This window comes from Clarias gariepinus, chromosome 13, assembly GCF_024256425.1.
Source record: "Clarias gariepinus isolate MV-2021 ecotype Netherlands chromosome 13, CGAR_prim_01v2, whole genome shotgun sequence".
Lineage (NCBI taxonomy): Eukaryota > Metazoa > Chordata > Actinopteri > Siluriformes > Clariidae > Clarias > Clarias gariepinus.
In genome coordinates, this window is record NC_071112.1 from 25,774,590 (window position 1) to 25,799,911 (window position 25,322).

Below are 25,322 nucleotides of genomic sequence, written 5' to 3' on the forward strand. Positions count from 1 at the left end.
GTTATTCATAAACCCTGTAGGACAGAGAGAAAGAGAGACCTACCAAAATCCATAATTAATATCCTGTTTGGGAAAGGGTCATAACTCATGTTTCAACTATTTAATTAGAATGTTAACCTACTTAGAGATCGAAGATAGAAGTGAAAAGCACGACATATTAATGATTTGTTAATGACCTTTTTGTCAATAGCATTGCGTTGTGTTTATCAGAGAAATTGAATAGAATTTAATAGGTGACATTTCCAGTCGCCTTATATTTCAAGAAATTTGGAATGAAGATTGCTTGTTTTTTTGAGGGGAGGAAGAAAAATTTATGACTATGTTTGCAATGCATCAAACGGACAACGAAGCTAATCTTGTGCTTACAGGTTATCTTTCCACACAAGGTAAGTTTGCTTCTTTCCTACTGTACATCACACACACACACACACACACCTGTCCCCTGACGGTGAAAAAATAAAATAATAGTTCCTCGAAAAAAATATATAATGTATACGTTGCCGCTTTACCTGATATAGAAGAAAATACGTTTGTATCGAGCATCACACAATATCAGAACTACGCGTGTATTAAAGCGATTTTAATGTAATGTTTATTACAAAGTTTCTCTTCTGGTGCACGGGTCAGAGTTCAGGCACGAGCGGTTACCAAGGTTACTGTAGCCCGCTAACGAACATGGCGGCGCTGCCATGGAAGCAAATCAAACAGCCGCTCGAGGGTTTCTTTCTAATCGCGCTTAGACTGGGTCAGTAGCAGCGATGCGAACAATCAAAGGCATTTCCTGCTCTGACAGTCCGGCCTGGGCTCGTACTACAGCATGGACAGTAAGTTAGCTATCTGTGGAAATGTTTAATAATAAAAAGTAACGCGCTTAGGCGTTTAGTTAGCTTCCTCTTTAGGTTAGCTGTGTGTAAATAATTCCCTAATGCTAAAGTATGGGGCTGGGTGTTATAGACAAAGGCATGATCATCATCATAGAACATTACACGCATACTGTAAATATGGGCCAAATTTGTGACATGTACGGAATTAGTAACAGCATTTTATTCATGTGCACAATAGATTACAAAATAATAAAGAAAATCGGAGAAGGCACGTTTTCCGAAGTAACGAGGGTGCAAAACCTCAAGGATGGCAAACACTATGCGTGTAAAACAATGAAGCAGACCATTAACAGGTACGCGTTGCTCCTTCAGTTCCTTCCATTTTTTTAACACTTGTCATTAAAACAAAGTAAGTGGCACTTCCCAATCCCCCTTCAGGCATTTCGGATTTTCCCGGTGATGACCTGGTGTGAGGTCACTGTCTCCACACTACAAATTAGGGAGAACTCAACCCATACTTGGTGGCACGGTGTCGAAGTGGTTAGCACTGTCGCCTTGCACCTCCAGGATCCGGGTTCGATTCCTGTTTCAGGGTCTAAATGCATGGAGTTTGCATGTTTTTCCTGTGCTTGCTGGGTTTTCCGGGGAGAACATGCAAACTCCATGCACACAATCACGAATTAAACTTGAGCCCACGACCCTGGAGGTGCAGGGCCACTGTGCTCTCCACTACACCAATGTGCACCTCTAAGTTCAAAAAGTACATCAAAAAACAATGGCTGTTCACATTAACAGTTAAGAAAATAGCATGTTACTTTTAAAGTTATGTTGTATATACAGTACAAGTGTTTGTGTCATAGCAATCAATATATAAACGTAGCTTGTTAAATCTATAATATTAACTATATAACTACACTAAATTAAAAGATTTAATTTAATCGCCCCTCACACTTGGCTGTCTAGCATGTTGCAATTTTTTTTTAAATAAACATAGAGTAATAAGACCTATTTAAGTTAAATTGAATGCAGCACTAAAGTCTAGGGAAGTCTGTGACTAGTTCCAGTCCAATGCCCTTATCTAGGTTTGTGTTCCCTGATTCCTTCAGGGCTTTTATTCTCATGGTTTTTATTGCATTAGGACAAATCTGTCCATTTGACCAGATCTCATACAATTGTTCTTTTGTCTTTTTATAAGAAATGAGCAGTTGGTGCTAGCTGAGCAGTTTAAATACTTGATGCAAAAATTGTGGTTTGCTACTGTATTTGTAAGTATCTGCCTCAACTAATCTCTTTACCCAGCCTGGAACAGGCACACAACCTTCGTGAGGTCCAAGCAATGAAAAGACTGCGTTTACATCCTAATATACTACAACTTTATGAAGTAATATTGTAAGTACACAAACATTTCAAAATAAAGTGGATTAACATCTGTATTCATCTTCAGATGATTTTCCTGTTGTTGACTACAAGGACCTGATCCCAGCTATTTACATTATTTTCAGTGACCAAGACACAAGAACTGTGTCTTTGATATGTGAACTTATGGACATGAATATCTACGAGCTGATTAGAGGTATTTTAAACAATTTTAATTTTTAATGAGAAGAAGCATGTATACAGGAGGTGGTAATTTGTATAATTTAAGCTTTCCTCAATTACCTAGGCTCAAAAAGATCATTAAACTTGGTGCTAAAGCTGCTTTTCAACTTAATTTTTACTTTTACACTTTAAAACAGTGTTGGTATTAACGCCGATACAGTAGTACTTAAAATTTATATCAGAAGCTACACTTTATGGACAAAAGAATATAAACAGATGGCTTATCATGAATCTCCTCCTTTAGTCACAAGTGAATAAATCAGGATAAGCAATGATGTTGGATAAGAAACTTGTGTTCAAATTTTTGCAAAAGGTGTGTAATGGGATTGAGCTTAGGGCTCTGTGCAAGTCAATTAAATTCTTCTACTTTAATCTTGGAAAACTGTGTCTTAATTGAGCTTGGTTGGTGATCAGATACTTTGTCGTGATAGAAAAGGTTTGTGCTAGCTCTAGTAAGTCCAGTGATGGAAAATCATATTGCTTCAGTACAATTATGTTCGTCCAATTTTGTGGCAAAAGTTTAAGGAAGGACCTCATACGGGAGTCCTGGTCTGGGATGCACATACTGTTGACCTTGAGAGCATATATGGATGAATGTAGTCTCTGCTTTTATATATACTTATTGATAAGCACATAGTGATTGTGTTTTAATTTTGTGCAACTGTAGGAAGGCAGCACCCTTTATCTGAAAGCAAGGTCAAAAACTATATGTATCAGCTTTGTAAAGCTCTGGATCATATGCATAGGTAGGTGCTATCATTGCTTTTAATTTTTCCTTCAAATTTGTTTTAAATTTGTTTTCTACACAGTCAGTTTAATATATTAAAATTTTGAATTTTAAAAACACAAGAATTTATTTTAGATTTTCCTATTTTTTAAGCAGTGGGATTTTCCACAGAGATGTGAAACCAGAGAATATTTTAATCAAAGTATGTACTGTAGAACCCCAAATAATTTATTTTTACAGTAACTGAAGCCAATTTTTTTTTTACTACTAACACTTTTCTGGTTGTAATCCTACCTAAAACTAATTTTCTTCACAGCATGACATCCTGAAACTCGCAGACTTTGGCTCCTCTAGGAGTGTGTATTGCAAGCCTCCTCACACAGAATACATCTCCACACGGTGGTACAGAGCTCCAGAGTGTCTGCTTACAGATGGCTACTACTCACTCAAAATGGATATGTGGAGTTCAGGCTGTGTGTTTTTTGAAATTCTCAGGTTACTTTGCTATGTTATTTACACATTCAATTTATCCAGTATTCTGAAAATATTCCCATTCTTTTTTTTTCTTTTTTTCTAATAGATTACTTTATCTCATTGTCTTTTAGTTTGAGTCCTCTGTTTCCAGGGACTAATGAAGTGGATCAGTTGTCCAAGATTCATGATGTTTTGGGTACACCAGACAGCACAGTTCTTCAAAAGTTCAAACAGTGAGTTTGCACTGGCACTCTGATAAGCTTCCCAGTGAAACATTCTAATGATCACCCTTCCAAGAACTAGATGGTTAACAAAACCATTCAGTAAATAGGCATTTCTAAGCCTAGACACAGCTAGATGAATGGTGGTATTGGGTGTTTTTACTCTCCTAAAAAGGATCAAAAGTGAGTCAAATAGTGGAGACCTTATACTTAAACTTAAACATTGTTTCATTTGATTTTATACACATGCTTCAACTTTCATAATATTAAAAATAGTCTTTGTATCTTAATAACAATATATTAATTTTATTTAAAACTGGCTGTCATAGCCAGTCATTCAGGATTGAAAAACACCCCCTGCACCCACCTTGTCTGACATGTCTCCTTATACTTAAGGTCTCGGGTGATGCCTTTTGATTTCTTGCATCGGAAAGGCTGCGGGCTGTCTCAACTGATTCCTCACTGCTCAGCTCCTAGCCTCTCTTTGCTCTATCAGATGCTGGCATATGATCCAGATGAACGCATAAGTCCACGTGCAGCACTGCAGCACATCTGTTTCAGAGAGCTACGGTAAGAATCACCTGGCATATGCACACTGACACACAACTAGAGTTAGAAGAAAATATTGTATCAGAACAGCCATGAGAAAACTCTTTAAACTTTTATATTTCAGTAAAACTAATGCAATTAAAGATCCTCTTTCTTTAGAGCTCCCCCAAAGTATTAATGCTCTTGCTGAAATACTTCTCAGATCATTCCTTTATACCTTAAACTCCCTCTGCTTTACTTTTCCTCAAAATGTGCTATTTTAGTGTCTATGTAAATGACCTACTCAACATATCATAGCCTCACCAGAGAACAGTTAAGCGGAGTTGGATGGAGCTTCATCCAAGGGGTAGAATCTCCTGGCCGATACAAAATTGTAAAAAATAGGGATTTATGTTTTCTGTTTTTAAGGCGACTTATGTTTTTTCATTTACTTTTTATTAGAATTTTGGGATCAAACATACATTTCCACATTTTCCCAACAAACAGAGTTGCCATCATAGTGGGAATTCTGGGAATGTGTAATGTTAATGAAATGTCTAATAGAATTTTCTTAACTATATTCCTGGTATATTTCCATTAATATCTCCATATTGTTGTCCATTCCTCTTTAAATATAATTATCCCAGAAAAAATAGGCAAACATACAGATTGAGTAAATTTGACATGGCCAAATAGTGATGACTATTACCCCTACAATTTATTAGGGGTAATATACTATATACCCACATACTGTAATTTATGTAGAGTTTGTTATTAATTTAAATATTGTTTAGTTTTTTTTAATACTTTTGAGGTGAAAAATAAATATTGGCAAAAATCCTCTTAAAGAGGATATATCTTATTTATATTGATAGATAATCAAATCACTTAAGCCTATTGGAGCATAAACAGTGCATACATACAGTGAGGTCAATAAGTATTTGATCACCCTGTGATTTTGCAAGTTCTCTTATTTAGAAATCATGGAGAGGTCTACAATTTTCAGCATAGATGCATTTCCACTGTGAGAGACAGAATCTAAAAAAAAAAATCCGGAAATCACATTGTATGATTTTTTTAGAAATTTATTTGTGAATTACTGTGTCAAATAAGTATTTGATCACTTGCTTATTAGACAGATTTCTGACCCTCAAAGACCTGTTATTTTGCTTTTAAATAGTCCAGCTACACTCTGCTCATGATTCTAAATTAGTAACACCTGTTTGAGGTCGTAAGCTGTCATGAAGACATCTGTGCACCCCACAATCAGCCAAAGTCTAAGTAGATACAAGGGGTATCAATGATGCTAAGAACGGTGACAAAAATATATCAACAAAAATATAAACGCAACACCTTTGTTTCTGCTCCGATTTTTCATGAGATGGACTTAAAGATCTAAAATTCATTCCAGATACACAATATTACCATTTCTCTGAAACCTGAAGTCTAAATGTGTGATAGTGAGCAATTCTGCTTTGCTGAGATAATCCATCCCACCTCACAGGTGTGCCACATCAAGATGCTGATCTGACATCATGAGTAGTGCACAGGTGTACCTTATACTGCCCACAATAAAGGGCCACCCTGGAGTGTGCAGTTTTTTGCTTTATTGGGGGTCTGGGGACTCAGAACCGGTCAGTATCTGGTGTGACCACCATTTGCCTCATGCAGTGCAACACATCTTCTTCGCATAGAGTTTATCAGATTCTCAATTGTGGCCTGTGGAATGTTAGTCCACTCCTCTTCAATGGCTGTGCGAAGTTGTTGGATATTAGTGGGAACTGGTACACGCTGTCGTATATGCCGGTCAAGCACATCCCAAACATGCTCAACGGGTGACATGTCCGGTGAGTATGCTGGCCATGCAAGAACTGGGACATTTTCAGCTTCCAAGAACTGTGTACAGATCCTTGCAACATGAGGCCGTGCATTATCTTGCTGAAACATGAGGTGATGTTCATGGATGTATGGCACAACAATGGGCCTCAGGATCTCATCACGGTATCTCTGTGCATCAATAAAATGTACCTGTGCATCTTCGTCCATAACAGATGCCTGCCCATATCATAACCCCACCACCACCATGGGCCACTCCATCCACAACATTGACATCAGCAAAGCGCTCACCCACACGACGCCACACACGCTGTCTGCCATCTGCCCTGAACAATGTAAACCGAGATTCATCCGTGAAGAGAACACTTCTCCAACGTGCCAGACGCCATTGAACGTGAGCATTTGCCCACTCAAGTCTGTTACGGTGACGAGCTGGAGTCAGGTCAAGACCCCGATGAGGACGACGAGCATGCAGTTGAGCTTCCCTGAGACGGTTTCTGACAGTTTGTGCAGAAATTGTTTGGTTATGCAAACCAATTGTTTCAGCAGCTGTCTGAGTGGCCGGTCTCAGACGATCTTGGAGGTGAACCTGCTGAATGTGGAGGTCCTGGGCTGGTGTGGTTACACGTGGTCTGCGGTTGTGAGGCCGGTTGGATGTACTGCCATATTCTCTGAAACGCCTTTGGAGACGGCTTATGGTGGAGAAATGAACATTCAATGCACGAGCAACAGATCTGGTTGACATTTCTGCTGTCAGCATGCCAATTGCAATCAATGCTTGGGGCATCTGTGGCATTTTGCTGTGAGACAAAACTGCACATTCCAGGGTGGCCTTTTATTGTGGGCAGTATAAGGTACAGCTGTGCACTACTCATGATGGAGATCAGCATCTTGATGTGGCACACCTGTGAGGTGGGATGGATTATCTCAGCAAAGCAGAAGTGCTCACTATCACACATTTAGACTGATTTGTAAACAATGTTTGAGAGAAATGGTAATATTGTGTATCTGGGATGAATTTTAGATCTTTAAGTCCATCTCATGAAAAATCGGAGCAGAAACAAAGGTGTTGCATTTATATTTTTGTTGAGTATATATATTTATATATAAAAAATTAACATTAACATTTATTTTTAAATATTTATGGTATCCATTACGATATCTTGCTACTCAATAATTCTGTACAGTATATGCAGTTCTCTACAAATGTTTTAGGCAGGTATGAAGAAATGCTGTAAACTAATTAATATGGCAATAGGTAGAAACCTTTTGAGGAACCAGACTCAACAGGGAATCCATCCTCATTTGGGTGAAATGGATAGGAGGGATTAAGTCATAGGTTCAGGTAGACTTTAATTCCAGTCCTGAACTATTGAGGGACTGCAGACACAAGTCGTCAGAGAACAGCTGTCTGCATCAGCCAAGGACAGGACCATCACACATCCCAGACAGACCATCACACATCTCAGACAGACCGCATAGGGAATCCATGTGATGAGATCTTCCAGTGGGACACCAGGAGGGGGTCAGACAGGTCCAGAGGGCAGAGGGGGTCTGGATCACTGGCAGCTCAGGAGCAACATGTTTAGCTCGACAGAGAGAGACAGGGAGAGAGATGAGAAGAGAGAGAAGAGGAGAGACCAGGACATCTCTTTTGATAAGAAGAGATAGCAGTTGGGTATGTATAAGGTCAGTGTATATAGTGCAAGCAGGGACTCCAGCAGGACTAACTATGACAGCATAACTAAAAGGGCAAAGCCAGAAGGAGGGCTCCTTGAGATGTAAAGCAACCAATCACTTCACCGTCAACAAACCTGAGTGATCGATGAGAAGGCAATGGAAAGACACCATCCAAACATACGGGTTACCATAATATCCCAGATCCCAGATCTGCTTAAGGCAAATCTATTTACAAAAATGCTTTGCTAAATAAAGAGGTGATTAGCCTAGACTTAAACACTGAGACTGTGTCTGAGTCCCGAACTTTAATTGGAAGGCTATTCCATAACTTTGGGGTAAGAAAAAGCTCTGCCCCCAGGTGTAGATTTTATAATAAGCTATTTTTGGAGAAGCACAAAGAAAAGAGCAATGCTGAGATGCATTAGTCAGCCAAGTAACCTCAAATGCAGGATGTCCAGCAGAGCCATTAGCAAAGAACTGAATTTACACACATCTACTGTCTGAAGAAGTCAGTCAAGAATAAGGTCATGGAAGATTTGCGACCCAAAAGCCATACAGTACCTCCAGTGTAAAAACAAGGCTAAGCGACTTACCAGGGCATGAAAACATAGGAACTGAAGGGCAAGAAAATGGCAGGGGGTGCAAAGACTGAAGAGCACTTCGGAGGACTGCTATCCAATGGCGCTGTGATCTTACATGACAGTACACGTCTGCACAGTTCTGCCCACACAGTCGACCCTCTGCAAAAAACTTTGTTTTGAGGTATTAAAGCAGCCGCCTCATAGTCTCCTCTCGCTTCATCGGATCTTACACCTGTTTGGCCACCTAAAAGCAGCCCTTCGAGGACAAAGATTCACTTTTGAAGTGAAAACAGCGGTGCATTTGGGGCTTGCTGCTCAGCCTAAAACATTTTTAATGAGGGGAATATGAAAGCTTGTTGACAGATGGGCAAAGTGTTTTAAAAAGCAAGTAAATTATGTAAAAAATGATGTATTTGTCTTTTCTAAAGTTTCATTAAATTAATTCTACAGCCAGAGAAGTCGAAATATTGTAAAGCATTTGTTAGCTTCTGTTTGGAAAATTGCTATGTAAATAGTTTCATTTAATTTGAGTAGACTAGGTGATTATAAAACCAAGATGCGTGAAAGTTTGCTACTTAGTACTACGGTTATGAAGCAGAGTGGTTTCTGGTCTCTGTTTTGGCATAATACCGGTTCCATATTTGCATAGTGAACACGCACCTGTTTGTCCATGTTTGCCATCAGCACCACCGCTATTTATTTATCATTCTGTCTCCATTGAATAGCTTGACTCTCCTTTTTTTCCTCATTTAGAGCTTTAAAAAATCCTGTAACATTTAGAATATAAAAATAAAAAATAAAAAAATAATTCAGTTTCACAAAGCTCTTTCTCTTTTATGAAATTACTTGTCTAGCATTTTGACCTTTGGCAAAGTTTTGACATGTCTACATTCTGATAGGCTGTTGTGTCATGATGGATCTCATGTTGGTCACTTGTAAGTTGGATCAATCAGCAGCCACAATCATGAATATCAATACAGAAAAATAAAATAAAATGCACAGATGCTTAATGCACAATTTTTCCTTTGCCTTAGTCATTACTAACAGTAACATATTACTACTAATTCATGAAAATTGAAAATTCTATGCCTTTTGTGTAAAAACATAATAAAAATGATCTGATTGTAGTGGGTCTTAGTATTAGGCAAAAACAACATTGTATAACTTTTTTCATCGTGCCATGATATGTTTTACAAAAAATAAAGCCAAAAAAAGAAAAAGAAAAAAATCTGGGCAAAAAAGCATCTGGGCAATTCTACGTAACTTGTAGAATCCCCGTAACTTGTAGATCCACCTTTAGCAGCAATAACTTGAAGTAATTATTTCCTGTATGGGTTTATTAGTTTCTCACATTGTTGTGAAGGAATTTTGGCCCATTTGTCTTTACAACATTGCTTTAGCTTATTGTGCTTATAAGGCATTCACTTATGCACAGCTCTCTTAAGGTCTCACCACAGCACTTCAGTTGTGTTGAGGTCTGGACTTTGACTAGGCCATTCCAGAGTCTTGATTCTTTTATTTTTGTGCCATTCTGATGTAGATTTACAGGTGTGCTTCGCATCATTGTCCTGTTACATGACCAAGCATTTTAACCAAGCTTTAGCTGTTAGACAGCTATCCTCGTGTTTGCCTCTAGAATACTCTGACAAACAGTCAGCACATTGACTGCAAGGTATCCAGATCCCGTGGCTGCAAAACAAGCCCAAATCATCACCACCCTTCACCTTTTCCACTGCCATGCTTGAGGTGTTTCTGGTTAAATGCTGTCAAACATCTTCAAAAGGCCAAACAGCTCTACTTTGGTGTCATACAACATTGTTCCAGAAGCCTTGTCCCAGTGACAGACTGGCCATCTGGAGCACCAGGAGTTTTCCCAGTGGCCTGCTGGCCAGTGTGAGCTGGCCCAGTCAGTATGCAAATATATTATAAGAAATGATGGAAACCATTTTAACTGCACCTTTTTCTATGCAGATGGATGAACGCATTGATCGCACAGCACGCCAACAAAGAGCGTGTGGTTGTATGCATGCCAATGTATTGCCCTCCCTTCTTCCTAATTATTTTGGTTTATTTCATACGTGTTCTAAAACACACTCCCTTTCACTTCTAATTTAAAGAGGGAGAGATATGGATCCTTCCTCGATACAGCAAATTTTTCTGAGCAAATAATTTAAAAAAAGGTACGTGAAAATAAGAAAAAAGTTTTAAAGATAGATGCTGTAAAATGCTTCAAATTAACAGATTATGCCTTTGGCATAAAGGGAAATTGCAGTTCCATAGGCTGACAGCTCTCACATTACGGTCAAAGATAGCGAGGCTGGATCCAACAACAGGGTCAGTGAGGATGAACCAGTGTCTGCTGATGATAGCCAACAACTCTCCCCTTCTCTACCCGAGCTGTTATTTTATTTACCTTTATTTAACCAGGCAAGACAGATTAAGAACAGGTTTCTTATTTACAACTGTGGCCTGAGCTGAGTACAATCAGTAGCAGCATTAGCTAGGGCTAGTAAACTAGTTATTCATTTTAATTGTTATGGTAGTCAATATTAATTTAAAATAATAATAATGCTCAGAAACATAATTTTTAATTACTATCGACTACCATAATAATTACTAGCATGAACTAATGCTGCTACTTATTTTATTCCAGCTTACCTGTTGAGTTTGACTGGCATCCTTTTTAATCGGGTAGAAAAGGGGTAGAGATATTGAAATATAAGAGGTGATTAGCCTAGACTTAAACACTGAGACTGTGTCTGAGTCCCGAACTTTAATTGGAAGGTTATTCCATAACTTTGGGGCTTTGTAAGAAAAAGCTCTGCCCCCAGGTGTAGATTTTATAATAAGCTATTTTTGGAGAAGCACAAAGAAAAGAGCAATGCTGAGATGCATTAGTCAGCCAAGGAAACTCAAATGCAGGATGTCCAGCAGAGCCATTAGCAAAGAACTGAATTTACACACATCTACTGTCTGAAGAAGTCAGTCAAGAATAAGGTCATGGAAGATTTGCGACCCAAAAGCCATACAGTACCTCCAGTGTAAAAACAAGGCCAAGCGACTTACCAGGGCATGAAAACATAGGAACTGAAGGGCAAGAAAATGGCAGGGGGTGCAAAGACTGAAGAGCACTTCGGAGGACTGCTATCCAATGGCGCTGTGATCTTACATGACAGTACACGTCTGCACAGTTCTGTCCACACAGTCGACCCTCTGCAAAAACTTTGTTCTGAGGTATTAAAGCAGCCGCCTCATAGTCTCCTCTCGCTTCATCGGATCTTACACCTGTTTGGCCACCTAAAAGCAGCCCTTCGAGGACAAAGATTCACTTCTGAAGTGAAAACAGCGGTGCATTTGGGGCTTGCTGCTCAGCCTAAAACATTTTTAATGAGGGGAATATGAAAGCTTGTTGACAGATGGGCAAAGTGTTTTAAAAAGCAAGTAAATTATGTAAAAAATGATGTATTTGTCTTTTCTAAAGTTTCATTAAATTAATTCTACAGCCAGAGAAGTCGAAATATTATAAAGCATTTGTTAGCTTCTGTTTGGAAAATTGCTATGTAAATAGTTTCATTTAATTTGAGTAGACTAGGTGATTATAAAACCAAGATGCGTGAAAGTTTGCTACTTAGTACTACGGTTATGAAGCAGAGTGGTTTCTGGTCTCTGTTTTGGCATAATACCGGTTCCATATTTGCATAGTGAACACGCATCTGTTTGTCCATGTTTGCCATCAGCACCACCGCTATTTATTTATCATTCTGTCTCCATTGAATAGCTTGACCCTCCTTTTTTTCCTCATTTAGAGCTTTAAAAAATCCTGTAACATTTAGAATATAAAAATAAAAAATAAAAAAATAATTCAGTTTCACAAAGCTCTTTCTCTTTTATGAAATTACTTGTCTAGCATTTTGACCTTTGGCAAAGTTTTGACATGTCTACATTCTGATAGGCTGTTGTGTCATGATGGATCTCATGTTGGTCACTTGTAAGTTGGATCAATCAGCAGCCACAATCATGAATATCAATACAGAAAAATAAAATAAAATGCACAGATGCTTAATGCACAATTTTTCCTTTGCCTTAGTCATTACTAACAAGTAACATATTACTACTAATTCATGAAAATTGAAAATTCTATGCCTTTTTTGTAAAAACATAATAAAAATGATCTGATTGTAGTGGGTCTTAGTATTAGGCAAAAACAACATTGTATAACTTTTTTCATCGTGCCATGATATGTTTTACAAAAAAAAAAGAAGAAGAAAAAAATCTGGGCAAAAAAGCATCTGGGCAATTCTACGTAAGTACCCCCATGATTCCCCGTAACTTGTAGATCCACCTTTAGCAGCAATAACTTGAAGTAATTATTTCCTGTATGGGTTTATTAGTTTCTTACATTGTTGTAAAGGAATTTTGGCCCATTCGTCTTTACAACATTGCTTCAGCTTATTGTGCTTATAAGGCATTCACTTATGCACAGCTCTCTTAAGGTCCCACCACAGCACTTCAGTTGTGTTGAGGTCTGGACTTTGACTAGGCCATTCCAGAGTCTTGATTCTTTTATTTTTGTGCCATTCTGATGTAGATTTACAGGTGTGCTTTGCATCATTGTCCTGTTACATGACCAAGCATTTTGACCAAGCTTTAGCTGTTAGACAGCTATCCTCGTGCTTGCCTCTAGAATACTCTGACATACAGTCAGCACATTGACTGCAAGGTATCCAGATCCCGTGGCTGCAAAACAAGCCCAAATCATCACCACCCTTCACCTTTTCCACTGCCATGCTTGAGGTGTTTCTAGTTAAATGCTGTCAAACATCTTCAAAAGGCCAAACAGCTCTACTTTGGTGTCATACAACATTGTTCCAGAAGCCTTGTCCCAGTGACAGACTGGCCATCTGGAGCACCAGGAGTTTTCCCAGTGGCCTGCTGGCCAGTGTGAGCTGGCCCAGTCAGTATGCAAATATATTATAAGAAATGATGGAAGCCATTTTAACTGTGTCTTTTTCTACGCAGATGGATGAATGCATTGATCGCACAGCACGCCAACAAAGAGCATGTGGTTGTATGCATGCCAATGTATTGCCCTCCCTTCTTCCAAATTAGTTTGGTTTATTTCATACGTGTTCTAAAACACACTCCCTTTCACTTCTAATTTAAAGAGGGAGAGATATGGATCCTTCCTCGATACAGCAAATTTTTCTGGGCAAATAATAAAAAAAAGGTATGTGAAAATAAAAAAAAAGTTTTAAAGATAGATGCTGTAAAATGCTTCAAATTAACAGATTATGCCTTTGGCATAAAGGGAAATTGCAGTTCCATAGGCTGACAGCTCTCACATTACGGTCAAAGATAGCGAGGCTGGATCCAACAACAGGGTCAGTGAGGATGAACCAGTGCCTGCTGATGATAGCCAACAACTCTCCCCTTCTCTACCCGAGCTGTTATTTTATTTACCTTTATTTAACCAGGCAAGACAGATTAAGAACAGGTTTCTTATTTACAACTGTGGCCTGAGCTGAGTACAATCAGTAGCAGCATTAGCTAGGGCTAGTAAACTAGTTATTCATTTTAATTGTTATGGTAGTCAATATTAATTTAAAATAATAATAATGCTCAGAAACATAATTTTTAATTACTATCGACTACCATAATAATTACTAGCATGAACCAATGCTGCTACTTATTTTATTCCAGCTTACCTGTTGAGTTTGACTGGCATCCTTTTTACTCGGGTAGAGAAGGGGTAGAGATATTGGTCATCATCACTGACCCTGCTTCACTTGCAGCTTACACTGATGAGTGGTATATCTAACACTGCATTAAGATGATACCCCCTGACTAGCTAAAATATTGTCTTTATAGTTTTATATGTTGTTTGTCTTAATGTTATTTTCTTTGCTTTTTTTCCAAACACGACCAAATATATGTTGAGAGATACTTCAAATATGTTTCTTTTTTTGTATTTATGTATTTATTTATGCATTTGTTTCTGTATTGCGTTATATTTTTATACTAGTAAGGTGTTAAAGATTCATCTCCACAATAATGAGCCCATGTATTATGATGTAGGATGTGGTGGGCTGCTGGGAGCCAGAAAGTCCAGGGCAACTTTTTGGTTTCAGTCTGCAAGTTTTGGGACCCTCAGTTATGCTTCCATGTTCTTTTTAAACAGAAGAGGCTTTTTCCTGGCAACCCTTTCAAACAAACCACAATTCTTCAGTCTTCTTCTAATTGTACTGTCATGGACCTTTAACATTTAACATGTTCAGTGAGGCCTTTTTCTTTTTTGTATTTCTCTAAGCATTGAACGTTGAACTCCAGATTGTTTGAAAATGGTTTTATTTTGTTTATTTAGTTGGCAGCACCTGGCTGCAACTTTATTCATGTGGAAGCAGTGAGGGGGTATTTATAAATAAATAAAATTCAAATTTTATTTGTCACGTACACAGTCATACACAGTACGATAGGCAGTGAAATGCTTTTTTGACTACCAGTGACCTTAAAATAAAAGCTTAAACATAAGAAATAAATATGAATAAAGGAAATATGGTAGAAAATAAGGTTAACTGGTAAAATATACTGTACAAGTAAAAATAAAGATATATTGCAGTAAAAGAAATATTGTAGAAAAATGCAATTAACTAGTAAAATATACTGTGCTAAGTAAAATAAAATAAAAATATACTGTACAAATAAGAACAAAATAGATATAATATAGAAATATAAAAGAAGAAAATAGAAATTTGTCCAAATGAGAAATGTAAAAATGGCTGAGGTGTGCAAATATGCATGAAGTGACTTCTTAAAGTGTCTTATTATTAAAGTGATTTGTGCAGTGGTCCATAATGGAAGTATAAGTATATAGTGCAAAAAGTGTGCATGAATGTGTCCATAGTGGCCATGAATGCCCAGTCCGTGTTGGATGTAAAAGAAATGATATTAGTCCTGTATTGTGTTGTGGTTGAGAGACCTTATGGCCTGCGGGAAGAAGCTCCTCAATCTCTTTGTATTGGTCTTTAGGGAGCGAAATCGCTTCCCAGACCACAACAAAGAGAACAGTCCATTGTTGGGATGGCTGAGGTCCTTCACCATCTTCCTGGCCTTAGTCCAGTACCGTTTGCTATAGATCGAGTGCAGGTCAGGGAGCTCGGTGCGGATGATACGTTCAGCTGATCGCACCACCCTCTGTAGAGCTGTCTGTCCTGCATGGTGCTGTTCCCGAACCAGGTTCTGATGTTTCCCGTCAGGATGCTCTCTATGGTGCAGGAGTAGAAATTCCGCTGCCGGGCCTTTTTCACCACGGTGTTGATGTGACAGGACCATGACAGGTCCTGCGTGATGTGAACACAGAGGTATCGAAAGCTGTCCACTTTCTCCACTGGGCTGCTGTTGATGACTGGAGGTCTGGTAGTTCCTCTCCTGCTTTGTACAAAAGTCCACAATCAGCTCCTTTGTCTTGCTGACGTTCAGGAGGAGATTGTTTCTCTGGCACTATTTCTCCAGATTTCCAATCTCCTCTAGGTAGGCCGACTCATCGTTGTTCGTGATCAGGCCCACCACAACAGTGTCTTCAGCAAACTTGACGGCGGTGGAGTTGGTATTGGCCACGCAGTCAAATGTGTACAAAGAGTACAGCAGGGGGCTCAGAACACAATCCTGGGGGGCTCCAGTGCTGAGAGTGAGGGAGGCTGAGACATGACCTCCCATCCTTACTGCCTGTGGTCTGCCAGTTAGGAAGTTGGAGATCCACTGACATAGATGAGCTGAGTCCCAGGTGCTCCAGCTTGGTGGGGAGTGTGGAGGGAATTATGGTATTAAATGCAGAGCTGTAGTCGATGAAGAGCATTTTAATATAATTCCCTTTCCAGGTGAGTGAGTGATGTGTGGAGGAGATGAAAGATGGCATCATCAATTTGGGCGGTATGCAAACTGTAGTGAGTCGAGTTTGTCCGGTAGTGAAGAAATGATGAAGTCTCTGACCCGGCGTTCAAAGCACTTCATCACTACTGAGGTAAGGGCTACAGGGCGATAGTCATTAAGAGAAGCAGGTTGAGGTTTCTTTGGGACAGGAACAATGATGGACTCTTTGAAGCATGTGGGGATCACCGACTGAGATAAAGAGAGGTTGAATATCTCAGTGAACACAGGTGCTAGCTGGTCTGCGCAGGCTCTGAGGATACGGCCGGAAATGCCGTCTGGTCTTGCTGCTTTCTTGGTGTTCACTCTCTTGAAGGCTCTTCTCACATCGTGCTCGGTGATGATAAACGTGTTTCCGGTGCTGGCAGCCTCTTTCACCGCCTTCCGGGCGCTGTATGACGCAGGCTTGTATGGTTCCATGTCTCCGGACGCGAGTCCTGTGTTGTAGGCAGCGGTGCGAGATTTTAGAGCGTCGCGGAGGGTTTTATCCACCCATGGGAAACGTTCTAATAGTCTTTCTCTCCCGTCGCGGCTAGGCAACGAGCAAGTCTCAGAGGATTTGCGCCGATGTCGAGGCACGGGTAGATTCAACTCGGGACGTGTAGGACATCGCGCTGGGATCTATGTGAACTGTGTCCTGGACGGCGTGTTACTACGGGCGCTCGTGGACACCGGCTCCACTGTTTCGCTGATGCACTGTGGATTACTGGGGCAAAGCAAGCGTGTTTGCAGACTGCCTGATCCCGCTTTCAAAATTCGCACTGTTACTGGAAACTACGTGAAGGTACGGGCGTGTCGCACAGTCCGAGTTAAAATAGGTCAGCGGATGCACTCTCATGAATTCTTTGTGGGAGACATCGAGGAAGACTGCATTTTGGGGTTAGACATTTTAGAGAGATGGGGTGCGGTGCTGAATCTAACTGACGGAACACACCCAGGGGACGGAACACACCCAGGGGACAGAACTTCCGGTAGTCGCGCCAGGTAAACACCTGGTAGCAGACCGATCGGGAAACCTTCACGCTAACGCCGACACTTTATCCCGACGGCCTGGCAGCAAAGCGTGTGGTCAGTACTGCGAGAGAGTTGAGCGCCGTGGCGACGTAGAACCCTCGAACATTCTCCCTGTGCAGTCCTCCAGGCTCTCCGACGGGGATCAGCCGTCCGAGCCGGCGTGCAGCCGAGTTACTGTGTCACCTAGAGCATCACCCGTAGTCGCTTCGCCTGTGCCACAGCTGGACCATGATCAGCTCATTGCCGAGTAGGAGAAGGATCCGGTTCTGCATAGGGTCCTAGATTGGGTTAAAGCGGGCGTGAGACCGGATTACACCGCAGTTGCTCATCACGGGCGGAAGATAAAAGCTTTTCGCTCCCAGTTCACTCACCTATGGCCGCGCGGCGTGGGCTAGTGCTTCCAGCTGCTGGTACCAAGGGCTCTGCGGGCATGTGTACTGGGTTTGGTGCATGGACATTCTGGTTCGGGACACTTCGGGGTGAGTAAAACTCTGTGGCGTTTGCACTCTCGTTTCTACTGGCTGGGCTGTCATACTGACAGTAAACTCTTTGTCCACTGATGCGACCTCTGCACGGCAAATAAGGGCCCTACCCAGCGCTCGCGGGCGCCGCAGGACTTTGGGGTGGGGGCAGCTATGGAGCGTATGGGCATGGACACACGCCGGCCAAATGTCGAACTCTGTGGAGGCCGGACCACCTCAGGACAATGTTTGCGCTCCGCCCTCCTCCACAAAAGGACCCCGGCGTTCACAGAGCCAGCGCCGACCGTCTTCACGCCTCCACGACTGAGAGCCATGGTGACCGGGGACGGTCACAGCTCGGGTGGGGGCAGTGTGGGGTAGGCAGGGCGGCGGCTGTCGACCGTCTTGTCTTGCGGGAAGAATGTTTGGGCTGGGGGCTTCGGTCATGTTTTTGTGTGTGGAGTGTGTGTGACCTGTTGAATGTGCTCCGGTTTATGCTAAGGCTAAATTGGATGTGGTTCTCGTGTAAATGTGCTGCTCATGCTATACATGCTGTGTATTAAATAAAGTACTCCCAGCCTTTGCATTGGGCAGCAATTAAGCTCACTCGTCTCGCCAAGTTTCTTCCTAGCGGTGAAAAATGCAACAATATCTTTTTTTCTTCTATATTTCTATATTTTGTAATATTTTTATTATGGCCTTATTTGTACAGTGTATTTTACTAGTTAAATTTATTTTCTTCCGTATTTCTTTTTATTCATATTTATTTCTTACGTATAAGTTTTTATTTATTTATTTTTTTTAAGGTCACTGGCGGTCATATGAGCATTTCACTGCATATCGTACTGTGTATGACTGTGTATGTGACAAATAGAATTTGAAATCTTCAGTTTAACTGTATTCTCATTCTAATTTAATTTAAATTCTATCTAGTTTAATTGTATTCTCTAGTGCAATATTTTCAATGTAGTGACATTTTTCCATTTTAGGTCATAGACAGTCGTATAAGCATTTTTTCTGCATGTCATACTGTGTGTGGTTGTGTATATGAAAATTTTAATTTGATTTAATTGAGTATTACATACTGGTAAAATGGTATGTTTTGATGCTGTCTCTCCCCACTATCATGCATTCACTCAGGCTATGTTCACATGACCAGGCTATGTTCACATGACCAGCCTGCTGTGTCAATGGGTCACTTCATTGGCGTCAGCCGGCCCCAGCTATGGGTATTTTATAATAGTGCTAGCAATAGCTAATAAAACAGCTAAATTGAGACACCTGGCTTCCTTTTTCTGGACGACAAAAAATACAGCCTACTAACTGCTTGCCATCCTCCAGAGCAAAATCCCAAGCATATTTTCCATAAAGCACATCCATTGTTTGATAAGAATTAGTGGTTTCCTAAACTCATGATGTCTTATAGCCCAGATGGCGCTAGCAAAAACGTATCTATGTGCGCATTTGAGCCGTTTCAGAGGACAGACGTGTCCACAGTAGAGTTAGTATATTTGCAATTATGAATGTGAATTGTCACGACATGCAAACTTGATCTGACGAAAAAATCTGATTTGATTAACGTGGTTTGTAACGTGTGCATGGCCTCAGGTCCCTGCTCACACTGCACAAAATTTACTTTTGTGCAAGCTTTTAGTGAGGACATAGCACCATGGGTCCCAAGAATGTTAGCAAAGCAGTAGCAAGAAGTAACAGGAGCCACACATTCAGTTTTGTTTTAAAAGCAGCCAGTGTCAAGAGGAATCATAAATTAAGGTTAAGTGAGATTTAATGTTTATTTATTTAATATTTTACTTTATTTACTTGTCTTTTTTTAATGTTTTAATTGCCTTTATATGCAAAAATATAATAGTGCTGGACATTGGTCATATCTGTAATGTTTTTGGGTGGCTAGAATGGATTATCTACATTTCTAATATTTCAGACAAACTGTCTATACTGCTTATGATAAGCAGTATAGACAGTAATAGAATGCTGAAATTCTATAGAAACTTTTGAACAGTGGTATGGAGAAATGTTTTAGAAGACCAACTGAAATGACCGCTATGTCTTTTATCACTTTGTATATCTGTGTGTGTATGTGTGTTATAATACACATGTAATATATTACAATGTAATATAACCAGAAAAACTTAAGAGTGCTCAGTATGATTTTACCCAAAACTGCATTATCGAGATGTCTGTTATCTGAAACTTGCAACTGTGCATGCGCATATACTGTACACTCCAGACGCTACCTGACACGCACACACACAACTCAACATTTAATTTATTTATAACTCCCTTTCCAAATGCAAAATCAGACACTTAATGTGCAAAAAAGATTCAATAATAAAACAAGCATTCATTATAACCTGATAATTTAATTTACATTCGTATCAAGACAACACTTTGGCTACGAGGCTCTGAGCAATTGCAATAAAATGAGTACTACAATAAATTTACATATCCAGCTAATTTTGTAATGTTTGCTAACGGTGATGTAGAAGGGTGTCTGGCTTCACAGTTTGTTGTTAAGTTAATTCTGTTAATTAATTAAATAATTGATTAATCAAAGTAAATTAATCAAATAATCAAATCACAGTTTGACTCGGCTATAAATATAGCCTTGAGCCTCTGATCGGTTAATCTTTTGATTAGCCCAATTAAATTATTATTTTGTTTTTTAAGAAAGGGAAGTCAGACAACACGGACATAACAGTACAAAAGATGTACCGTCTTTCACCACACACTCACCATAAACATTGGGGGTTCTCAGAGAAGCCATTAACAGGCTATCAAAAACGAAAGGGGTTATACAAAGTTAACTTTTTTTTTTTTTAAATGACAAGGGTGGCACGGTGGCGTAGTGGTTGGTACTATCATCTTGCAACTCCAGGGTCTGGGTTCAATCCCCATCTCTGTGTGGATGGAGTGTGTTTGGTGGGTTTCCTCTGGGTAATCCAGTTTCCTCCCACAGTCCAAAGACATGCAGATTAGGCTAATCAGTGTTCCCAAATTGTCCATAGTGTGTGAATGAGCATGTGAGTCTGTATGTGTCTGTGCCCTGTGATGTATTGGCACCCTGTCCAGGGTGTACCCTGCCTCGTGCCCTAAGACTCCTAGGATAGGCTCCAGGCCCCCGTGACACAGTATAAAACATATACAGGATAAAATGGTTTAGATGATGAGTGAGTGAGAGAATGAAATGACAAGTGCAATCTGGAAAAATTGGGAAACATGGGTTCGCTTGGCTTCGAAAAGAAAACAGCTCTGCTTTCGAAATGGTGTGCTCAATTGATAGCTAGATAAAAGTGGTCTTTCTCTAGAACACTGGAATCCCAGGTACATATAAACACAGTTTAAATTGTAAATAATATTTTATTTTACAATGAAATAAGAAATACACACATCTTAGGATTACATGGAGATTCATTCCAAAATAACACTAATGGAGACATCCTGGACAAAGTGCACCATCATTTTTTTGCATCAAAAAAACAAAAAAAACAACACACGTTCATGTGTTTTGTTTTGTTTTTTGCCCAAAAAAGACCAGATAAAAAACATTAAAAGCGTGATATTAGCATGACTTTCATATTCATAATGAGTGTATGTAAACCTCTGACTGAAACTACAGGTCCTCTGTAAACAAATCAACTGTGAGCAGATTATCAGTGTACTGCATTAGATAAGCATCAATTTTTTTCACAGAGAAATGTGCCTGGGGTCCCAAGACCATGCTGTTAGTGATACTGGACTCTTCAATTACTTGCATTTAAAGCCTTGAGTTTATCCTTAAACACTTTTTTGTTTATAGAACCAGTAGTAGAAGCATGCCTCGAGGATTCTATGCAGTCCATGAAGTGAAAATGTCAGAAAAATCCCTTTGGCAAACAGAGACAGTCAGAGGTGTTTCCATGGGGAATTGGTGTAACTTGGTCCTCATCTTTTAGATTCACCTTTAGTCCTAGTTTATCCCTTAGGGAACCACCATCCCCATATGCTTCATATATGTAACACACCAAATAGTGAGCTGGACCTTTTATGAAAGAGGAATTAAGAGGCCTACAGGTCCTGAGGTCATTTCCGTGTAGCAGCCATGTGCTAAAAGAATCTTTAAATTCAGATTTAAAATGTATACACTGCTGTATCAATACAATGGTTTTACATAATAAGACCAATTGTGTATAATTTTGTCCCTGTAGACTAGCAGAAAGGAAAGCTCTAGGCCTTCACAGGACTATTGGGGTTGTGGAGGATAGCAGCAGCATGACTCCCGGATCAGTAGACCAACTGTGGCACAATTCTCGACAGGGAAGACGGCAGGTATATTGGCTTATCCATTTTCACTGCAGGGGTAACCATGAGCCTGTCCAGGAAAAACCTAAACCTAGCTGTACTCAGTGGTTTATTATACTTGAAACTAGTATTACCTAGTATTAGTTTTTTTGGAAAACAATTTGCAATTTTTCACAAATGTTTGCTGATAGGGACATAAGGACAATTGGGTAAAACAGAGAGTCTTTATTACAAACAACAGAATGAAATCTATTTTTCTTTGAATTTCGTAAAGGTTTTAATCTTCCATGATTTTTCAGCAGCAGGTGAAGCATGTAGCCAAACCACACAGCAGACAAGTTTTGCCTCGTTATCCTATGGAGCTCCCAAAGCTAAATGTGGCAGTGCCTACTCCTAAAGTGCCCTACCCTGTGTCCAGTCTGCCTGCTTTATCCATACCACACCAGAGGTTGCTGCCTGCCATCACATCGAAAAAGTACCATTTTCGCTCAATAAAGGTAAATGCTGAGTATAGTAAATCTACACATATGGATTTTCTTGGGTTCTGCGTAATTGTTCCTTCTTACTCCTTATCATTGTGTTATCTTTGTTTCTTGATATTTTTGCAGCCCGGGGAAGAGCCACACCGCTCAACTTTAAGGAGCTACTACATGCCTCCGCTGGAAAGAAAAGGTGGAGGCTACTGAAGTCCAGCCCATAAATAAAGGAGTCACCCTGCCCAGAATGTGCAGCAGTGCGAAAAAAATTCAAAAAGTATATGATTCTTAAATTTTGGAAAGTAAAGAATGTTATTCTCTGAAGAAACACATTCTATTAGGTGATATCATATGGTGATATCATATGGCCAAGTTGAAGCACGTATGTATCACTATGTAAGTGGAGAGAGACAAAATGCAGTCCAGAGTCACCCTGCCCAGATAGGGCCTGTGCTTTTGTGTGTTTCACCACAAAGCATGCTTGGGTCGATTTTCTAGTGTTTACCAAATAGTCAGTGGGTAACTTTTATTTATTTCATAGTTCAGTCTACATAAACACAGATTCTAAATAGTAGTGCATTTCCTACCAACACAATGTATTTGGCCCATTAATTACTTCTCCTAATGGATATCAGGGCTGCCAGCCTCATATATAAATGTGAACAAAATTTGTTGTTCATCAGTTGCTAAATCCATTGTTGGTGGTGTATTAATACACCAACATCAATTTTCATAATTTGGTTGCTATATAGGCAACACAGTGGCTTAGCAGTTAGCACTATCACCTTGCACCTCCAGGTTCCGGGATGCCTGTCTCGGGTCTCTGCTCATGAAGTTTTTATGTTCTCCCCATGCTTTATGGGTTTCATCTGGGTACTCCAGTTTGCTCACACAGTCCAAAGACATGCAGATTAGGCTAACTGGCATTTCCAAGTTGTTTTCTAGCATGTGAATAAACATAAGTGTGTGTGCCCTGCGATGGACTGACACCCTCTGTACCCTGCCTCATGCCCCAGTGCGCAGTGCTCATGTTCCTGCGATAGGCTCCAGGCCCCCCCGCAACCCTGAGTAAGTGATTGAGGTTGCTATATAAACCCCTAATAATCATGAGCCAGGGCCATTAATTATAAATGAGTTAGCTGAAATTAGCCTTTTTTTGGTTATTAAATTAGTATCATGCAAAATTAGAGGACACAAACATTCATAAAACAAGCCTTTATGTTTAGGCCTTATTTTATACAGAGTTAATCTTTTACATGCCATGCCAGGTAATTTCATGATAGTGCATCAAATAAATCTATCACTGTGATCTTAATCAGTTTTGGGGGAACGAATAAAAGGCTTATGAACTTTGATTATATGCAATTTTACACGAGTTTTTAATTAGCTGAATAATTGAAATAGGTGTGTATTTGCGTATTTGTATATAGGATTAAGGAAAGGTGTTGTGTGCACTGGTAACAAACAGTACCTATGTAAAGTTGCACCTGGTCAAAAATATTTTAAAACCATGTAAATGTGTGCTTTGTTTGTACACATAAAATAAACATACATTTGTGCTCACTTAGTTTTTGCTCTTTTATTTCTCAAGACTTTTTTTTCTCACCACTTCCCAGTTGTTCAAATGGCTTCAAATTAGGTTTGTCTGTGCATCATTTGTTGGTGGGGGAAAAACACTTCTGATTTATTTCTCAAGATGAATAGATTGTTTTTCTTTGCCTCCTCCCACATTGTCTAAATTTTTTAACATTTGACAATTAATTGCATAGATTAATTATTTAATTCAACAAGTTTGTTAAAAGAAACTTAAAATGAGGATGCGCATGTATGAGTTAAGGTGGCCAGAAACATGGTTCATGCAATTACTGTACGCCAACGCAGACACTACAAGCTACACAAGGCCAGGTGTGTGCATTGCTGCATTAATGAGCAGGTCATTCGTCTCATCAAAACGCTCTGGGTTAACTAGACAGGTAAATTCCCCGCCCTTTGTCCATAAGCTATACAATGGTCACATCATCTTTGTTTTTGCTTTGTCTTCTATATTACAGTTTTTCTCGATTGCTAAAATACTAAACCCTATTGTCTGAACCAATTTCTCAGTTGCCTGAACATTAAATCAGTCACTCTTTTGGCAAAACCATAAGCACTTTTCACCTGTTTAGACACATCTTGTCAACACATTGTCATTGTGATGCACCTGTGTTGCATAATAGTGAGCACAGGTGGCAAAAGTCAAACACAATTAAAGCTCAGGTGTCACCGGTTGAACACAACAACTTAAAATTTATAACACTTGTGGCTAATGATGTGAGGGTACGTATAAGCCAGAGCACTGGTTTGTGAGGCACCACAATGAATAGAAATCTAAGAAGAGGAGTTCGTGTGAGAGGAGGTCGAGCAGGTCGAGGTGGTCGAGGTGGTCAGCAAGGACAAAGAACAGTAATATCAGATGAAACGAGAGCTACTGTGATTGACCATGTTTTTGTCCATGGTGTGACAATGAAGGAGGCCAGACTAAGGGTACAACCAAACATCGGTAGATTCACTGTGTCCACCACAATCCGAAGATTTAGAGAAGAGAACAGGTAGTTACCTTTTTTGACATTATAGTATATAAATGTTGACAACAATTACATGTGTGCAATGACTGTACTATATACTGTACCACAGTAAACA

At 39.8% G+C, this 25,322-nt stretch overlaps 1 protein-coding gene across 7 annotated transcripts; it reads left to right on the forward strand.

Moving 5' to 3' along the window:
* The first annotated feature begins 2 nt into the window (after window positions 1-2).
* LOC128535572 (MAPK/MAK/MRK overlapping kinase-like) lies at window positions 3-24,287 on the forward strand. 7 transcript variants are annotated; one of them, XM_053509562.1, is made up of 12 exons: window positions 3-386; window positions 1,063-1,177; window positions 2,124-2,213; window positions 2,327-2,397; window positions 3,091-3,169; window positions 3,304-3,352; window positions 3,467-3,645; window positions 3,756-3,857; window positions 4,242-4,415; window positions 22,074-22,194; window positions 22,467-22,664; window positions 22,776-24,287. In XM_053509562.1, exons 1-12 carry the CDS (start codon window positions 314-316, stop codon window positions 22,851-22,853), a joined length of 1,329 nt encoding a protein of 442 aa, XP_053365537.1. In that variant the 5' UTR covers window positions 3-313; the 3' UTR covers window positions 22,854-24,287. The 7 variants fall into 7 exon arrangements, with proteins under 7 accessions (XP_053365537.1, XP_053365540.1, XP_053365538.1 ...); XM_053509565.1 differs by having other exon boundaries at window positions 22,473-22,664; XM_053509563.1 differs by having other exon boundaries at window positions 22,470-22,664; window positions 22,776-24,286.
* The last annotated feature ends 1,035 nt before the right edge of the window (window positions 24,288-25,322 follow it).